This window comes from Haliotis rufescens, unplaced genomic scaffold (genome assembly GCF_023055435.1).
Source record: "Haliotis rufescens isolate VD_foot unplaced genomic scaffold, xgHalRufe1.0.p SCAF_8, whole genome shotgun sequence".
In the NCBI taxonomy this organism is placed as follows: Eukaryota; Metazoa; Mollusca; class Gastropoda; order Lepetellida; family Haliotidae; genus Haliotis; species Haliotis rufescens.
The window spans coordinates 37,765,040-37,780,259 of NW_025964372.1; the positions used below are offsets into that span (position 1 = coordinate 37,765,040).

A 15,220-nucleotide genomic window follows, 5' to 3' on the forward strand; every position below is an offset into this window, starting at 1 on the left:
GTCAAAACGCAGTCATTGTCGATTTGCAATGTTATTGTACCTTAAGCGATTTTGTAGCTTCTTGAGTAAGCCGGATGTTAACTAAGCGGCAAAAGAAAGAAAAGGTTGGCAATTTGTAATTTTCCTAAAAAAGCGATAACTAGTGGAAAGTGGGTATTGGGAATATGACTGCCCAGGAACAGGTACCAAAAACACCTCACCCGAACGCGCCACCTTTGACGGCGCTCGTGAGGTGACAAAAAATGGTGAAACAGGTTTCCCGCCTATGGCATAAACTGCACGTACATTATTTGAAAAAAATCCCCTTTTACCTTAGGTCTTAAATCTCTTGAACCCAGTGTTTGAAGTGATAGTGAGTGAGTCAGAGTTATTTTACGCCGCTTTGAACAATATTCCAGCAATTTCAAGGCGGAGAAAACAGAAATGGATTTCACACATTGTACCAAAGAAGGGAATCGATCCAGGGTATTCGGTGTGACGAGCGAACGTGTGGTCAACACAGGAATTATTTGTTTGTATATGTTGTGACTTTACGAGAGCTGAAGGTTTGGGAGCAAATCTTGAACTAGCGTTGACCTCCCACTGGACTCCCGCCAGGTCACTCGTCGATAAATCTGGCGGTTTACAGCTGTGCCCTGAAAACATGTTTCTGTGGCTGAAATTCACAAACTGTTTGAACATATATACAAATATATCGATCAATATTTTGATTAGCTTTCGCCAATGGCATGTTTAAGTGATCGAAATAAATACTTTCTTGGGAGAAGAAATCGAAGTCTTTCTTCAGTGGGAATATCACGTAACTCCTTATGAAAATATCAACTTTGTCTGGACCAACGAAGAACAACAATGCTGTTTGAGTTCTATCGAAATTATTTATTTTACCCTCGAGATATCACGTCAACTCTCTAGAGTAAAATATTGATTTGTTATGTGGTAGTATGTATTCTGTCGGTAACCACCAAGTATGCCGATATAAAGCCACAGAAGTAGTATGTATTCTGTCGGTAACCACCAAGTATATTGACATAAAGCCACAGTGGTAGTATGTATTCTGTCGGTAACCACCAAGTATGTCGATATAAAGCCACAGTGGTAGTATGTATTCTGTCGGTTACCACCAAGTATGCCGATATAAAGCCACAGAAGTAGTATGTATTCTGTCGGTAACCACCAAGTATGTAGATATAAAGCCACAGTGGTAGTATGCATTCCGTCGGTAACCACCAAGTATGTAGATATAAAGCCACAATGGTAGTATGTATTCTGTCGGTAACCACCAAGTATGTAGATATAAAGCCACAGTGGTAGTATGTATTCCGTCGGTAACCACCAAGTATGTCGATATAACGCCACAGTGGTAGTATGTATTCTGTCGGTAACCACCAAGTATGTAGATATAAAGCCACAGTGGTAGTATGTATTCTGTCGGTAACCACCAAGTATGTAGATATAAAGCCACTGTGGTAGTATGTATTCTGTCGGTAACCACCAAGTATGTAGATATAAAGCCACAGTGGTAGTATGTATTCCTTTGGTAACCACCAAGTATGTCGATATAAAGCCACAGTGGTAGTATGTATTCTGTCGGTAACCACCAAGTATGTTGATATAAAGCCAACGTGGTAGTATGTATTCTGTCGGTAACCACCAAGTATGTAGATATAAAGCCACAGTGGTAGTATGTCTTCCGTCGGTAAAAACCACCAAGTATGTCGATATAAGGCCACAAAGGTAGTATGTATTCTGTCGGTAACCACCAAGTATATCGATATAAAGCCACAGTGGTAGTATGTATTCTGTCGGTAACCACCAAGTATGTCGATATAAAGCCACAGTGGTAGTATGTATTCCGTCGGTAACCACCAAGTATGTAGATATAAAGCCACAGTGGTAGTATGTATTCCGTCGGTAACCACCAAGTATGTCGATATAAAGCCACAGTGGTAGTATGTATTCCGTCGGTAACCACCAAGTATGTCGATATAACGCCACAGTGGTAGTATGTATTCTGTCAGTAACCACCAAGTATGTCGATATAAAGCCACAGTGGTAGTATGTATTCTGTCGGTAACCACCAAGTATGTAGATATAAAGCCACAGTGGTAGTATGTATTCTGTCGGTAACCACCAAGTATATCGATATAAAGCCACAGTGGTAGTATGTATTCTGTCGGTAACCACAAATCTTAAGTATGTCGATATAAAGCCACAGTGGTAGTATGTATTCTATCGGTAACCACCAAGTATGTTGACATAAAGCCACAGTGGTGGATGTATTCTGTCGGTAACCACCAAGTATGTTGACATAAAGCCACAGTGGTAGTATGTATTCTGTCGGTAACCACCAAGTATGTCGATATAAAGCCACAGTGGTAGTATGTATTCTGTCGGTAACCACCAAGTATGTAGATATAAAGCCACAGTGGTGGATGTATTCTGTCGGTAACCACCAAGTATGTAGATATAAAGCCACAGTGGTAGTATGTATTCTGTCGGTAACCACCAATTATGTCGATATAAAGCCACAGTGGTAGTATGTATTCTGTCGGTAACCACCAAGTATGTCGATATAAAGCCACAGTGATGGATGTATTCTGTCGGTAACCACCAAGTATGTCGATATAAAGCCACTGTGGTAGTATGTATTCTGTCGGTAACCACCAAGTATGTGGATATAAAGCCACCGTGGTGGATGTATTCTGTCGGTAACCACCAAGTATGTCGATAAAAAGCCACTGTGGTAGTATGTATTCTGTCGGTAACCACCAAGTATGTCGATATAAAGCCACAGTGGTAGTATCTATTCCGTCGGTAACCACCAAGTATGTTGATATAAAGCCAACGTGGTAGTATGTATTCTATCGGTAACCACCAAGTATGTTGACATAAAGCCACAGTGGTAGTATGTATTCTATCCGTAACCACCAAGTATGTTGACATAAAGCCACAGTGGTAGTATGTATTCTGTCGGTAACCATCAAGTATGTCGATATAAAGCCACAGTGGTAGTATGTATTCTGTCGGTAACCACCAAGTATGTTGACATAAAGCCACAGTGGTAGTATGTATTCTGTCGGTAACCACCAAGTATGTTGACATAAAGCCACAGTGGTAGTATGTATTCTGTCGGTAACCACCAAGTATGTTGACATAAAGCCACAGTGGTAGTATGTATTCTGTCGGTAACCACCAAGTATGTTGACATAAAGCCACAGTGGTAGTATGTATTCTGTCGGTAACCACCAAGTATGTTGACATAAAGCCACAGTGGTAGTATGTATTCTGTCGGTAACCACCAAGTATGTTGACATAAAGCCACAGTGGTAGTATGTATTCTGTCGGTAACCACCAAGTATGTCGATATAAAGCCACAGTGGTAGTATGTATTCTGTCGGTAACCACCAAGTATGTTGACATAAAGCCACAGTGGTAGTATGTATTCTGTCGGTAACCACCAAGTATGTTGACATAAAGCCACAGTGGTAGTATGTATTCTGTCGGTAACCACCAAGTATGTCGATATAAAGCCACAGTGGTGGATGTATTCTGTCGGTAACCACCAAGTATGTTGACATAAAGCCACAGTGGTAGTATGTATTCTGTCGGTAACCACCAAGTATGTCGATATAAAGCCACTGTGGTAGTATGTATTCTGTCGGTAACCACCAAGTATGTCGATATAACGCCACAGTGGTAGTATGTATTCTGTCGGTAACCACCAAGTATGTCGATATAAAGCCACAGTGGTAGCATGTATTCTGTCGGTAACCACCAAGTATATCGGTATAAAGCCACAGTGGTAGCATGTATTCTGTCGGTAACCACCAAGTATGTAGATATAACGCCACAGTGGTAGTATGCATTCTGTCGGTAACCACCAAGTATATCGATATAAAGCCACAGTGGTAGCATGTATTCTGTCGGTAACCACCAAGTATATCGATATAAAGCCACAGTGGTAGTATGTATTCTCTCGGTAACCACCAAGTATGTCGATATAAAGCCACAGTGGTAGTATGTATTCTGTCGGTAACCACCAAGTATGTAGATATAAAGCCACAGTGGTAGTATGTATTCTGTCGGTAACCACCAAGTATATCGATATAAAGCCACAGTGGTAGCATGTATTCTGTCGGTAACCACCAAGTATATCGATATAAAGCCACAGTGGTAGTATGTATTCTGTCGGTAACCACCAAGTATGTCGATATAAAGCCACAGTGGTAGCATGTATTCTGTCGGTAACCACCAATTATATCGATATAAAGCCACAGTGGTAGTATGTATTCTGTCGGTAACCACCAAGTATATCGATATAAAGCCACAGTGGTAGCATGTATTCTGTCGGTAACCACCAAGTATATCGATATAAAGCCACAGTGGTAGTATGTATTCTGTCGGTAACCACCAAGTATGTCGATATAAAGCCACAGTGGTAGCATGTATTCTGTCGGTAACCACCATGTATATATTATCGATATAAAGCCACTGTGGTAGTATGTATTCTGTCGGTAACCACCAAGTATGTCGATATAAAGCCACAGTGGTTGTATGTTTTCTGTCGGTAACCACCAAGTATATCGATATAAAGCCACAGTGGTAGTATGTTTTCCGTCGGTAACCACCAAGTATGTCGATATAAAGCCACAGTGATAGTAAGTTATCTGTCGGTAACCACTAAGTATGTCGATATAAAGCCACATACCAACAAACAAACAAACATATATTACAGTGTCACTTCGTTGTTGTACCACCTCGCAATAGCAGCACGTCGTTAGAGTATGGCCAGGTTACAATATAACCTCGCTATGTAAGGGCTTCGTTACATCACAGCCTCGTTAAATATCGCCTCGTGATCATATCACGTCGTTGCAGTGTCATCTTGCAAGAGTATCGCTTTTTAAAAGCAACAATATATGAGAGTAGCCATACTTTCACGTGTCCGAGATATAATATACTAGCTGATGTCATGTACGGCACAACTACCCTCTGGTTGCGACACAGTCATTAAATTCTTGCACAAGCAGCACAAAGACCCGCTCCTCCGGGCAGTATCACATGTCTTGATGATGGTGGACTGTAATTCAATCATTCCTCTAATCTTATACAGTTATTGAATCATGCTGTTTGATCTGTGTCTGAAGCAAGCCCTGGGCCTGAGATGGCTGGTTAGAATACAAGTGGGCACGTGGGTAACTTCAGACTGATATAATCAAGTCAAAGAAAATTTGCTAAGGTCCACACTTCAAACCCTCACAGTGCGTTCAAAGTGAGTTAGTTGCAGTCAATTTTCCAGTAGTTTTCAGAAGTTACACCAGGGATACGAAAACTGTGGCTTCCGTGACTAGATTATGAAGCATAAGGGTGTTCAGTCTGTGAGTTGCATCATGGTGTTCAGTCTGTGAGTTGCATCACGGTGTTCAGTCTGTGAGTTGCATCACGGTGTTCAGTCTGTGAGTTGCATCACTGTGTTCAGTCTCTGAGTTGCATCACGGTGTTCAGTCTGTGAGTTGCATCACGGTGTTCAGTCTGTGAGTTACATCCCGGTGTTCAGTCTTTGAGTTGCATCACGGTGTTCAGTCTGTGAGATGCATCACGGTGTTCAGTCTTTGAGTTGCATCACGGTGTTCAGTCTGTGAGTTGCATCATGGTGTTCAGTCTGTGAGTTGCATCACGGTGTTCAGTGAGTGAGTTGCATCCCGGTGTTCAGTCTGTGAGTTACATCCCGGTGTTCAGTCTGTGAGATGCATCACGGTGTTCAGTCTGTGAGCTGGATCACGGTGTTCAGTCTGTGAGCTGCATCACGGTGTTCAGTCTGTGAGTTGCATCACGGTGTTCAGTCTGTGAGTTGCATCACGGTGTTCAGTCTGTGAGTTACATCACGGTGTTCAGTCTGTGAGTTGCATCACGGTGTTTAGTCTGTGAGTTACATCACTGTGTTCAGTCTGTGAGTTGCATCACGGTGTTCAGTCTGTGAGTTGCATCACGGTGTTCAGTCTGTGAGTTACATCACGGTGTTCAGTCTCTGAGTTGCATCACGGTGTTTAGTCTGTGAGTTACATCACTGTGTTTAGTCTGTGAGTTGCATCACGGTGTTCAGTCTGTGAGTTGCATCACGGTGTTCAGTCTGTGAGTTGCATCACGGTGTTCAGTCTCTGAGTTGCATCACGGTGTTCAGTCTGTGAGCTGCATCACTGTGTTCAGTCTCTGAGTTGCATCACGGTGTTCAGTCTCTGAGTTGCATCACTGTGTTTAGTCTGTGAGTTACATCACGGTGTTCAGTCTGTGAGTTGCATCACGGTGTTCAGTCTCTGAGTTGCATCATGGTGTTCAGTCTGTGAGTTGCATCACTGTGTTCAGTCTGTGAGTTGCATCACGGTGTTCAGTCTCTGAGTTGCATCACTGTGTTTAGTCTGTGAGTTACATCACGGTGTTCAGTCTGTGAGTTGCATCACGGTGTTCAGTCTCTGAGTTGCATCATGGTGTTCAGTCTGTGAGTTACATCACGGTGTTCAGTCTGTGAGTTACATCACGGTGCTCAGTCTATGAGTTGAATCACGATGTTCAGTCTCTGAGTTGCATCACGGTGTTTAGTCTGTGAGTTACATCACTGTGTTTAGTCTGTGAGTTGCATCACGGTGTTCAGTCTGTGAGTTGCATCACGGTGTTCAGTCTGTGAGTTGCATCACGGTGTTCAGTCTCTGAGTTGCATCATGGTGTTCAGTCTGTGAGTTGCATCACGGTGTTCAGTCTGTGAGTTACATCACGGTGCTCAGTCTGTGAGTTGAATCACGATGTTCAGTCTGTGAGTTACATCACGGTGCTCAGTCTGTGAGTTGAATCACGATGTTCAGTCTGTGAGTTGCATCACGGTGTTCAGTCTGTGAGTTGCATCACGGTGTTCAGTCTGTTATTTGAATCACGATGTTCACTCTGCTGCATAGGGTGTTCAGTCTGCTGATGCATCACTGTGTTAATATTAAAATAAATACGAAAAGCCGACACAGGTTAAGCCACAGGTGAAGGCCATACTTTCTCACTTCCGAGTTCACGTTGTTGTATGTCGCTGTGTGTGGAAATGACAAAATCTGCAATACAAAATCACCGTTAATCCGACCACAGACCTAGCTAATCCCCGGATTAGCGTATGCTTGTTGACGTCTCAAATACGGTAATACGAATTTAAGTAAATACACAGATAATGTTACATTAAGTATGTTATTGGCAGGTACTAGTGAGTGAGTGAGTAAGCATAATGGTTTTACGCCGCTTTAAGCAATATTCCAGCAATATCACAGCGGGTCACATCAGTAATGGGTTTCATCCATTGAACCCATGTGAGGAATCGAACCCCAGTCATGGACGTAACGAGCGAACGTTTTAACCACTAGGCTACCCTACTGCCCCGGCACAGGTATAAGAGAAGTTGAGTAGGATTGTGGATCAACACTAATCTGTTGAACAGTGACAATGGACGTTCCGCACCCATGTTGGGAATGAAACCAGACTGAGTGTCCGTTGGGCGTACGGTATACCCACTCGCCCCCACCCTAGAAGAAGTAGTGGTGGGAGGTGTGTCCAGAGTCTGCACTGCGCAGTCACAGCCTATGGTTTCTAATGCCAGCAACACGTCGGTGTGGTAGTGGATGTGCTGTCCCAAAGGAGTAGAGGATTCAATTTGATGGCACACTGGTCGGTTTATCGGGTCAAAGATATCTAGCGAGATGTAGTGGTGGTAGTTGCACTTGTGATTATAGTGATAGCAGTGGTAGCAGTGTTGTAGAAGTAGCGGTAGTAGTAGTAGTAGTAGTAGTAGTAGTAGTAGTAGTGGTACTATCTGTAGTAGTGTGTGTAGTAGTATCTGTAGTAGTAGTAGAAGTCGTTGTATTAGTAGTCGTGGTAGTAGCAGTAGTAAATGTAGTAGTAGTCGTGGTAGTCATTGTAGTAGTAGCCGTAGTAGTACGTAGTTGTAGTATCTGTAGTCATATGTGTAAACTGTATCTGTAGTAGTATTATCTGTAGTAGTAGTCGTTGTAGTAGCAGTCGTAGTAGTTGTAGTAGTAGTAGTAGTAGTAGTAGTAGTAGTAGTAGTAGTAGTAGTAGTAGTAGAAGTAGTAGTAGTAGTAGTAGTAGTTATAGTGGTACTATCTGTAGCAGTGTCAGGCTCGCTGACTTGGTTGATGCATATCATCGTATCCCAATTGTGTGTATCGATGCTCATGAGTAGTGGTAGTGGTAGTGGTAGTGGTAGTGTCTAGATGTATATTACACACACTGTAACTTGTTCATCTCGAGATTGCACCTTGCAACACTCCTTTACAAGCTAGAGTGATTCGGCATCCAAGGCAGTGGTTGTTCAACGCTAAAGAGATTGGCAGGCCTCTGACCGTGTATATATCACACCCCTCTTACAGGCAGTGATTGATGCATAAAAAACATATAACATGGTGTACAAAGGCCACCCGGTGGCTGTAAGAGACCATAAAATCATGATTTACACATTCATACTGACATACATACACATAAATGTATTTACGCTTTTACTGACACACATCCACTCACAACACCTCCTCACCACCTCATACTCAGGCCAATATTTACCCATACCCCAACCCCAGCGGCGCGACGCTCCCATACCAAAACACCCACACGCTTATATCCAATCATATCCGCCCACCACTAGGCTTACCCACTGCCCCGGGGCAGGTATTCCACTGTGTTGAGCACTGGCAATGACCGTTCCGCACCCATGTTCCGCTTATATCCAATCACATCCACCCACTCTCCTACTTATCCCGACACTCACACACCGCCAGACACCCCTCCCCACCACGACCCCAACGCTGACGCACCCCCCCCCCCCCCACTACCCCGACCCCCCTAAAAAACCCCAACAAAAACAAAAACAACAACAACAACCCAAACTACCCCAACATAGACGTTCACACACACACACGTCCTCGTGCACGTAACCCAAAGCATACTCTCTAACATATGCTTTCACAGCCACACCACATTTGCTCCCCCCACCCCACCCCACCCCACCCCCCCCCCACCCCACCCCCCCCCCCCCCACCCCACCCTTCAGCAGCCCATGCGTGCCGTAAAAGGTGACTATGCTTGTCGTGAGAGGCGACTAACGGGATCGGGTGGTCAGGTTCGCTGACTTGGTTGATGCATGTCATCGATCCCAATTGCGTCGATGCTCCCGGTATCAATCACTGGATTGTCTGGTCCAGACTCTATTATTTACAGACTGCCGTCATATAGCTGGAAATTTGCTGAGTGCGGTGTAAAACAACAAACACAAAAATAATAGTTATATACACATAAAATACATACACATACATACATATGATATCCATAGTTAAAATACACACCCGTTGCTAACATTTCAATATTTTCGCAATAACAGTTTTCTATTAAATCAGATTATTAGGTTAGTTCCGCGTTCATACATCGTTAATATTTTTTATTGAGATGAGACCTGTGCAGTTAATCGGAATACACTGATGTCTGAACTGTTGATATCTAATATCGTCATACATAGGACAGTCTATTAAAAGTGAGTCACATCTGACTTTTTGTCACCCGTATGTCTGGACAAAGTACACAGTATATATTTCTCTGCCATTCCGTCTCGCTTGAAAGTTCTTCATTTCGGAGTTTAGTGCCATGTGGTCAATTACAATCCTTCCATAATTCTTCAAACCACATCTGGTTGTAGGTCACATAACCTATTTCTTTGAGATCAAGAATATTTGTTGAGTATGAAGCGTCCGTAAAATCCACATTCAGGCTGTACAAGTGCTTCATAAAGTCTTGTGAAACTTCATTGTAAGTCCTGCCTCAATACATTTTGCCCGAACAAGCTCCGCCGGCTGCCTTCGCAATTTCTTTAGTAGTAAACTGTCCCACGTTTTAGTATATCCAAAAGCGCAAGGTACTTATACGCATCGGTGGACTCTAGTTCCTGTGCTCCACAGTTGAACTTTGTAGTTGTACGAGAATAGTTTGTATTCCTAAAATGCACAATGTTCGTTTTGTCCACATTTATCTGTAATCTCCGCTTGTAATGACTGTTCACGTGTCGCTAGGAGAACAATAGCATCTGCCAAAAATAGAAGTGAAAGTGACTTATTATCCACAAACCACAGTTGAGAAAGTTCATGTCATCTGCTCGGTCATATAGTATGAGGAAAACATAGTCGGCGAGATAGGGTATCTCTGTGTGACACCGCTGTTTATTTTGAAAGGTGAGGTCATGCGGTTGTTGACTTCAACTGAACAAAGAGCGTCCTCATACAGTCTTGGGCATTGAAGATACTTTGCCAGAAGTTCCGGCCATTCTCAGTTTAAACCATAAAAGAAAAGCTTTACTTAGATATATCATGTTTTACCATTTTCCTGCAATTCTCAACGGAATAATATGTATAGATATGTTCCAGACAGCTGCGACGTTTTCTGAAGCATTCGGTTCATCGATTAACAGGTTGTTATTCTCCAGCATTTATTTATTCAGAGACCTTGCTTGGCACAGCTAATAAGGTTTGTTTGTTTGTTTTTTAAGTGCCGCACTCTGCAATATTCCAGCTATATGACGGCGGTCTGTAAATAATCGAGTCTGGACCATTGACATCATGAGCATCGGTCCACGCAATTGGTATACGATTACATGCATCAACCAAGTCAGCGAGCCTGACCACCCGATCCCGTTAGTCGCCTCTTACGACAAGCATGGGTTGCTGGAGATAATAAAGGTTTCCTGATACCTGTGCTTCCTCGTTTGTTTATTGGGCTGATAATGCCTTGGAGTAGTGTCATGTTGAAGACAATGATTAATCAATCATGCAGTAAAATAATGTGAAAACATATCCTACGCTAGACGCAAAGCGCCAACATTATTGTCCCTGTCAATGGATCACTGTGCTCTCGGTTTTTATTTTCAGCTCCATGGGGAGTGTACAACCTGAGTAATCGTATACAAGTTTCATTCTTCAGTGATCTGCTGGGATTTCATCAGTTGTGCTTGTTGTCCCAGTTCTGTACAGCGATAACCTAACTTCACACACGGAAATAGGCTATTAAAAAAATCTTTATCACTTCTGCTAACGTTTCTAGTTCATTTTTAATGTGTTCTGAGAGTGTGGAGTTAAATATGTCTCTTTCCTCTGGATCACATAGCCTCTCTTTATCATGCCTCAATTGAGACAGTACTTCTTTATGTGTTTAGGAAATCTCATAAAATCTTAGTAACGTTGGAATGATTCATGTCAACTGCGTTGATGTTTATTTGTTATGCCTTTCTTGATTTATGACACAACTATTGGCGAGTATTGCAATACACATGAACATGAGATATCATTGCGTGCAGGAATGTGAGAGAGTTGACGAAGGGTGTCAGTTCATAATGTTGTGTGAGAATGTTGAAGTACATGTATTTTCATGTTTTTTTGTGTGTTTTGTTTAGTTGTTTCACGCCGCACTCAGCAATATTCAGCTATATGACGGCGGTCTTTAAATAATCGAGTGTGGACAAGACAATTCAGTGATTGACATCATGAGCATCAATCGACGCATATGGGATACGATGACATGCATGAACCAAGTCAGCAAGCCTGACCACCCGATCACGTTAGTCGCCACTTACTACAAGCATATATAGCCATCTTTTACGGCAAGTATGGGCAGCTGAAGATCTATTCTAACCCGGATCTTCACGGGTCGTATTTAAATGTGACAATATGGTATGCAAAGTATATTTCTTTTTGTCTTGTTTTATATAATACGTCGTTTTCTTAGATGTTGTCAATTTCCTTTATTCAGCAAATTGCACTTTGTTTCATGTAATAAAAAACAGACAGTCAGTTTAATTCAATACATGGCTTCCGGCCCAATGTACATACAAAAGCATCATTATACATGCGCATTTTATATGATATTTACAATTGGACTGAGTGTTTGAGTTTGGTTTAACGCCGCTTTTAACAGTGTTCCAGTCATATCACGGCGTGTCAGCTTGATGTGGGAGGAAAGCCCGAAGTGATGCAGGTCTCAGACGTTTACCACTTCGGTGAAACCCACGAGCACGGGTATGGTGCTGACAAACCTAGAAACATAATCGGGGCGAACCGAACCCACAATCATGGGTTTCTGGCGTGCCCAAGGGACGCAACACTGCCCAGCGAATCGCGGCGCCTTAGACGACTGGGCCACCCGTGCCCCCATTTTCAATTGGATATTTCTTTTTATATTTACATGATAAAGTAAACTACGGTCATAACGAACTCAAAGGGGCCGCTAGCATATACAGCATATATACAACAAATGGTCGGGACTAAAGAATAAGCTCGTTATATCGGTAAGTTCGTTATAAGCGTGTTCGTTATAAACGTAGTTTACTGTATAGGAATAGACTGACAATTCTAATATCTTCTATGTTCTTACTCTGCATGATAGAAATAAAATTGTTAATTGTAGGATATTTACGAAACTATTTCACAATAAACTTGTTTCGCAATTCAGAGTAAGAGTCACATACATAGAAAATGTACAATTCGTCCTCAACAGCAAAATAGCCTTTCAGCATGCATGACATTCAGTATCTTTCATTATTAAAAATATTCATATCTGCCAGTCTCAAAAGCAAGCTTAAAATTGCAACATCTAAATCTAGAATAAGATGTTTATTTGATAAAAAAGATCCTGTATTCGAAATTTCCCGACCACGCCCAAACGTGGATTCATTATACACCGGGAGTTGTGGGACGGGCACTCCACCCACTGTCCGAGACTGTTCTATCAATAATTTTACATATCTAAAATATATCTCCGTCAAACAACCAAGTCGTCACATTAAGGAAGCATAACATACGTTTTAACGGAACGCGTGTTGTGCTTTTACGCCGCTTCATGTTTTCATTCATGGCGTGTTAGTTTGATATGGGACAAAACAAAGTTCGAATTTTTAATTTCTTGGATGTTTACTTCTTTAGTGAAATCATGCAAATGGGTATGGTGCTGACAAATCAAGAAATTAGGGACAACGGCCATAGGTTCCTGCCAAGTCTAAGGGACGTAACTCTGCATAGCGAATTAGGGCGCCGAGTATTTGTATTTGTCTGTGAGAAGTGGCCATGTGTGGCCATGTTAGGTTTTTCTGGTCTTAAAAATGTACATTAAGTTTATTATTTCTTCGGGTTGATTTATTTTACCAAAATGATATTTGAAAAATAAAAAAGATATTTGATATTTCCAAAATGACATTTGAAAATCAGTGGTCTAGTTGATGGAGCGTCCGCTCGTAGAGTGGAAGGTCGGTGGTTCGATCCTTAGCTGTGTCATATCAAAAGACGTTAAACGATGGTACTTGTTGTTACGCTGCCTGGGATAATATAATTAAGGACTGTTCGGCTCGGAGTGAGTATACTGTGTCTGAGAGGGGTATCCATATTAAACCGTGGCATGGTATCTTAGTGAGCTAGCACTATAAAACCGGCACTGGTCCGGACTGTACTTTCATGAGTTAAACAACAAACAAACATTGAATTTCACATGAAATATATTGTCACATAAATATATACATTAAGGCATTGACTGTTGGCCAATAGTATGTACAAAATAAGCACTAGAGCGCTAGGTTTCAAACCTCTTCTTCATAAAATGATGATGGATGTTCCAGTCCATATAGAAGACTGAAGCTCTGAACATCGACAACTCGTTAGACCGGACACTGATGATTCCAGACGGATGTTGTTAGGAACGTCTACAATAATCCGATTACATATTCGTTAATCCGGACACCATGGCGGGTGATTTCACCTAGAAAGGTCACAGTTGTAGTTCCGGGTCACATGCACACGTGACTCTTTATGCAATGGGGGTAAAGGCGAGCTGGGTCCCAGGGAAAGTGTAGGAGGGGAGGTAACTGTGGTCGTGTTCACTTGGGGAGGTTGAGGGACTTGTGTACGTTGGGCTCTGCTGGGGATATGAAGGGTTCTGCTGGGGGAAAGATACCATCTGGGGATACGAGATCTCGTTCATATGCGGAAGTAGCAAAGGACTGTGGGTATAATCTGGAGCAGCGATCCTCTCACTGGACGATGGGTAGGGGGTAGTCATCTGATGGAACACAGGTGACGTCGTGAAGTAGCTGGGGTCACAGCCAGGCACAGCCGCAGGGTAGTTCATCCCGTAATAGCTTAGACTGAAACAAAGTAAAGATATGAATATCGTAGCTCAGACAAAAAGGTGTTGGTAGGTTCCGGAATTAGCGCGGTAGCGTCCATTAAATAAAGAAATAAAGAAATAAAGAAATAAAGAAATAAATAAATAAATAAATAAATACTTCATTATTGTAAGTTCTAGAAACTGTGGTTTCACTACATTTTGTGGTATCTCAGCTTTTACGGCTAGTGGAATTACGACCATGCACCTTTATAGTGGGTGGGTGTATTTTTTAGTCGCTGTTAGCAATGTTTTGGTATTTGCATATGCTTCCATGGTAATAGCCAACGGAGAGGTCATTTGAAGAAGAAAAAAAATTGCACATCATGGCTGCGACATTATTCGCGGCTCTGTGTATTCATAGTGAAGGCATTTGGATATTCATAATTGTACCGCAAAAAATGCCATCAGACACTTGCCGTAGCATTCTGTCTATATCACGTGACCAGTGAACTATTTCTTACTTTGATTTGGGCGCCTCTGGTATGGCGTTGTTGTTGACAGGTGGAGACAACACGTGACACTTGTCCGATTGGTTGTTTATATCACGTGATGACTGCGACCCCTGGCGGTACAACTGTTGTCGCATCCAGTTCACGTGACTTCCCTTCGCCTGACGCTTGAACTTAGAGCGTCGGTTTTGGAACCAGATCTGTGAAACAAAAATAGAAAAAAACTTGAATACAAGCTAAACTATCAACTCGTGAATAAGCAATAACATTTTGTATATTTTCTATGCAATCATCTTAACATATATCATGTCTCTTCCTTTTTACGTCGTTTTCAACCATGATCACGACGTAAAGGCTGCTTGTGGGACGTATGCTCACGAAAGCGGATATGGACCAAACGGGGCAAATCTTCCAACCCACACTAATCGGATGCTTACAAGGCAAATTGACGCACTAGTACACGGCGAAATACAGGGCTATAGTCTGTCTTACAAACCCTGATCCAAATATATCAAATACAGCCCATGCAAGTCTATAAT

At 42.2% G+C, this 15,220-nt stretch overlaps 1 protein-coding gene across 1 annotated transcript; it reads right to left on the minus strand.

Moving 5' to 3' along the window:
• Positions 1-13,872: 13,872 nt before the first annotated feature.
• Positions 13,873-15,020, minus strand: LOC124138431. The gene is made up of 3 exons (XM_046505068.2): positions 15,006-15,020; positions 14,694-14,881; positions 13,873-14,209 (listed from the first exon to the last, which is right to left on the minus strand). The coding sequence occupies exons 1-3, from the start codon at positions 15,018-15,020 to the stop codon at positions 13,873-13,875; spliced, it is 540 nt and encodes a 179-aa protein (XP_046361024.2).
• Between the last annotated feature and the right edge of the window lie 200 nt (positions 15,021-15,220).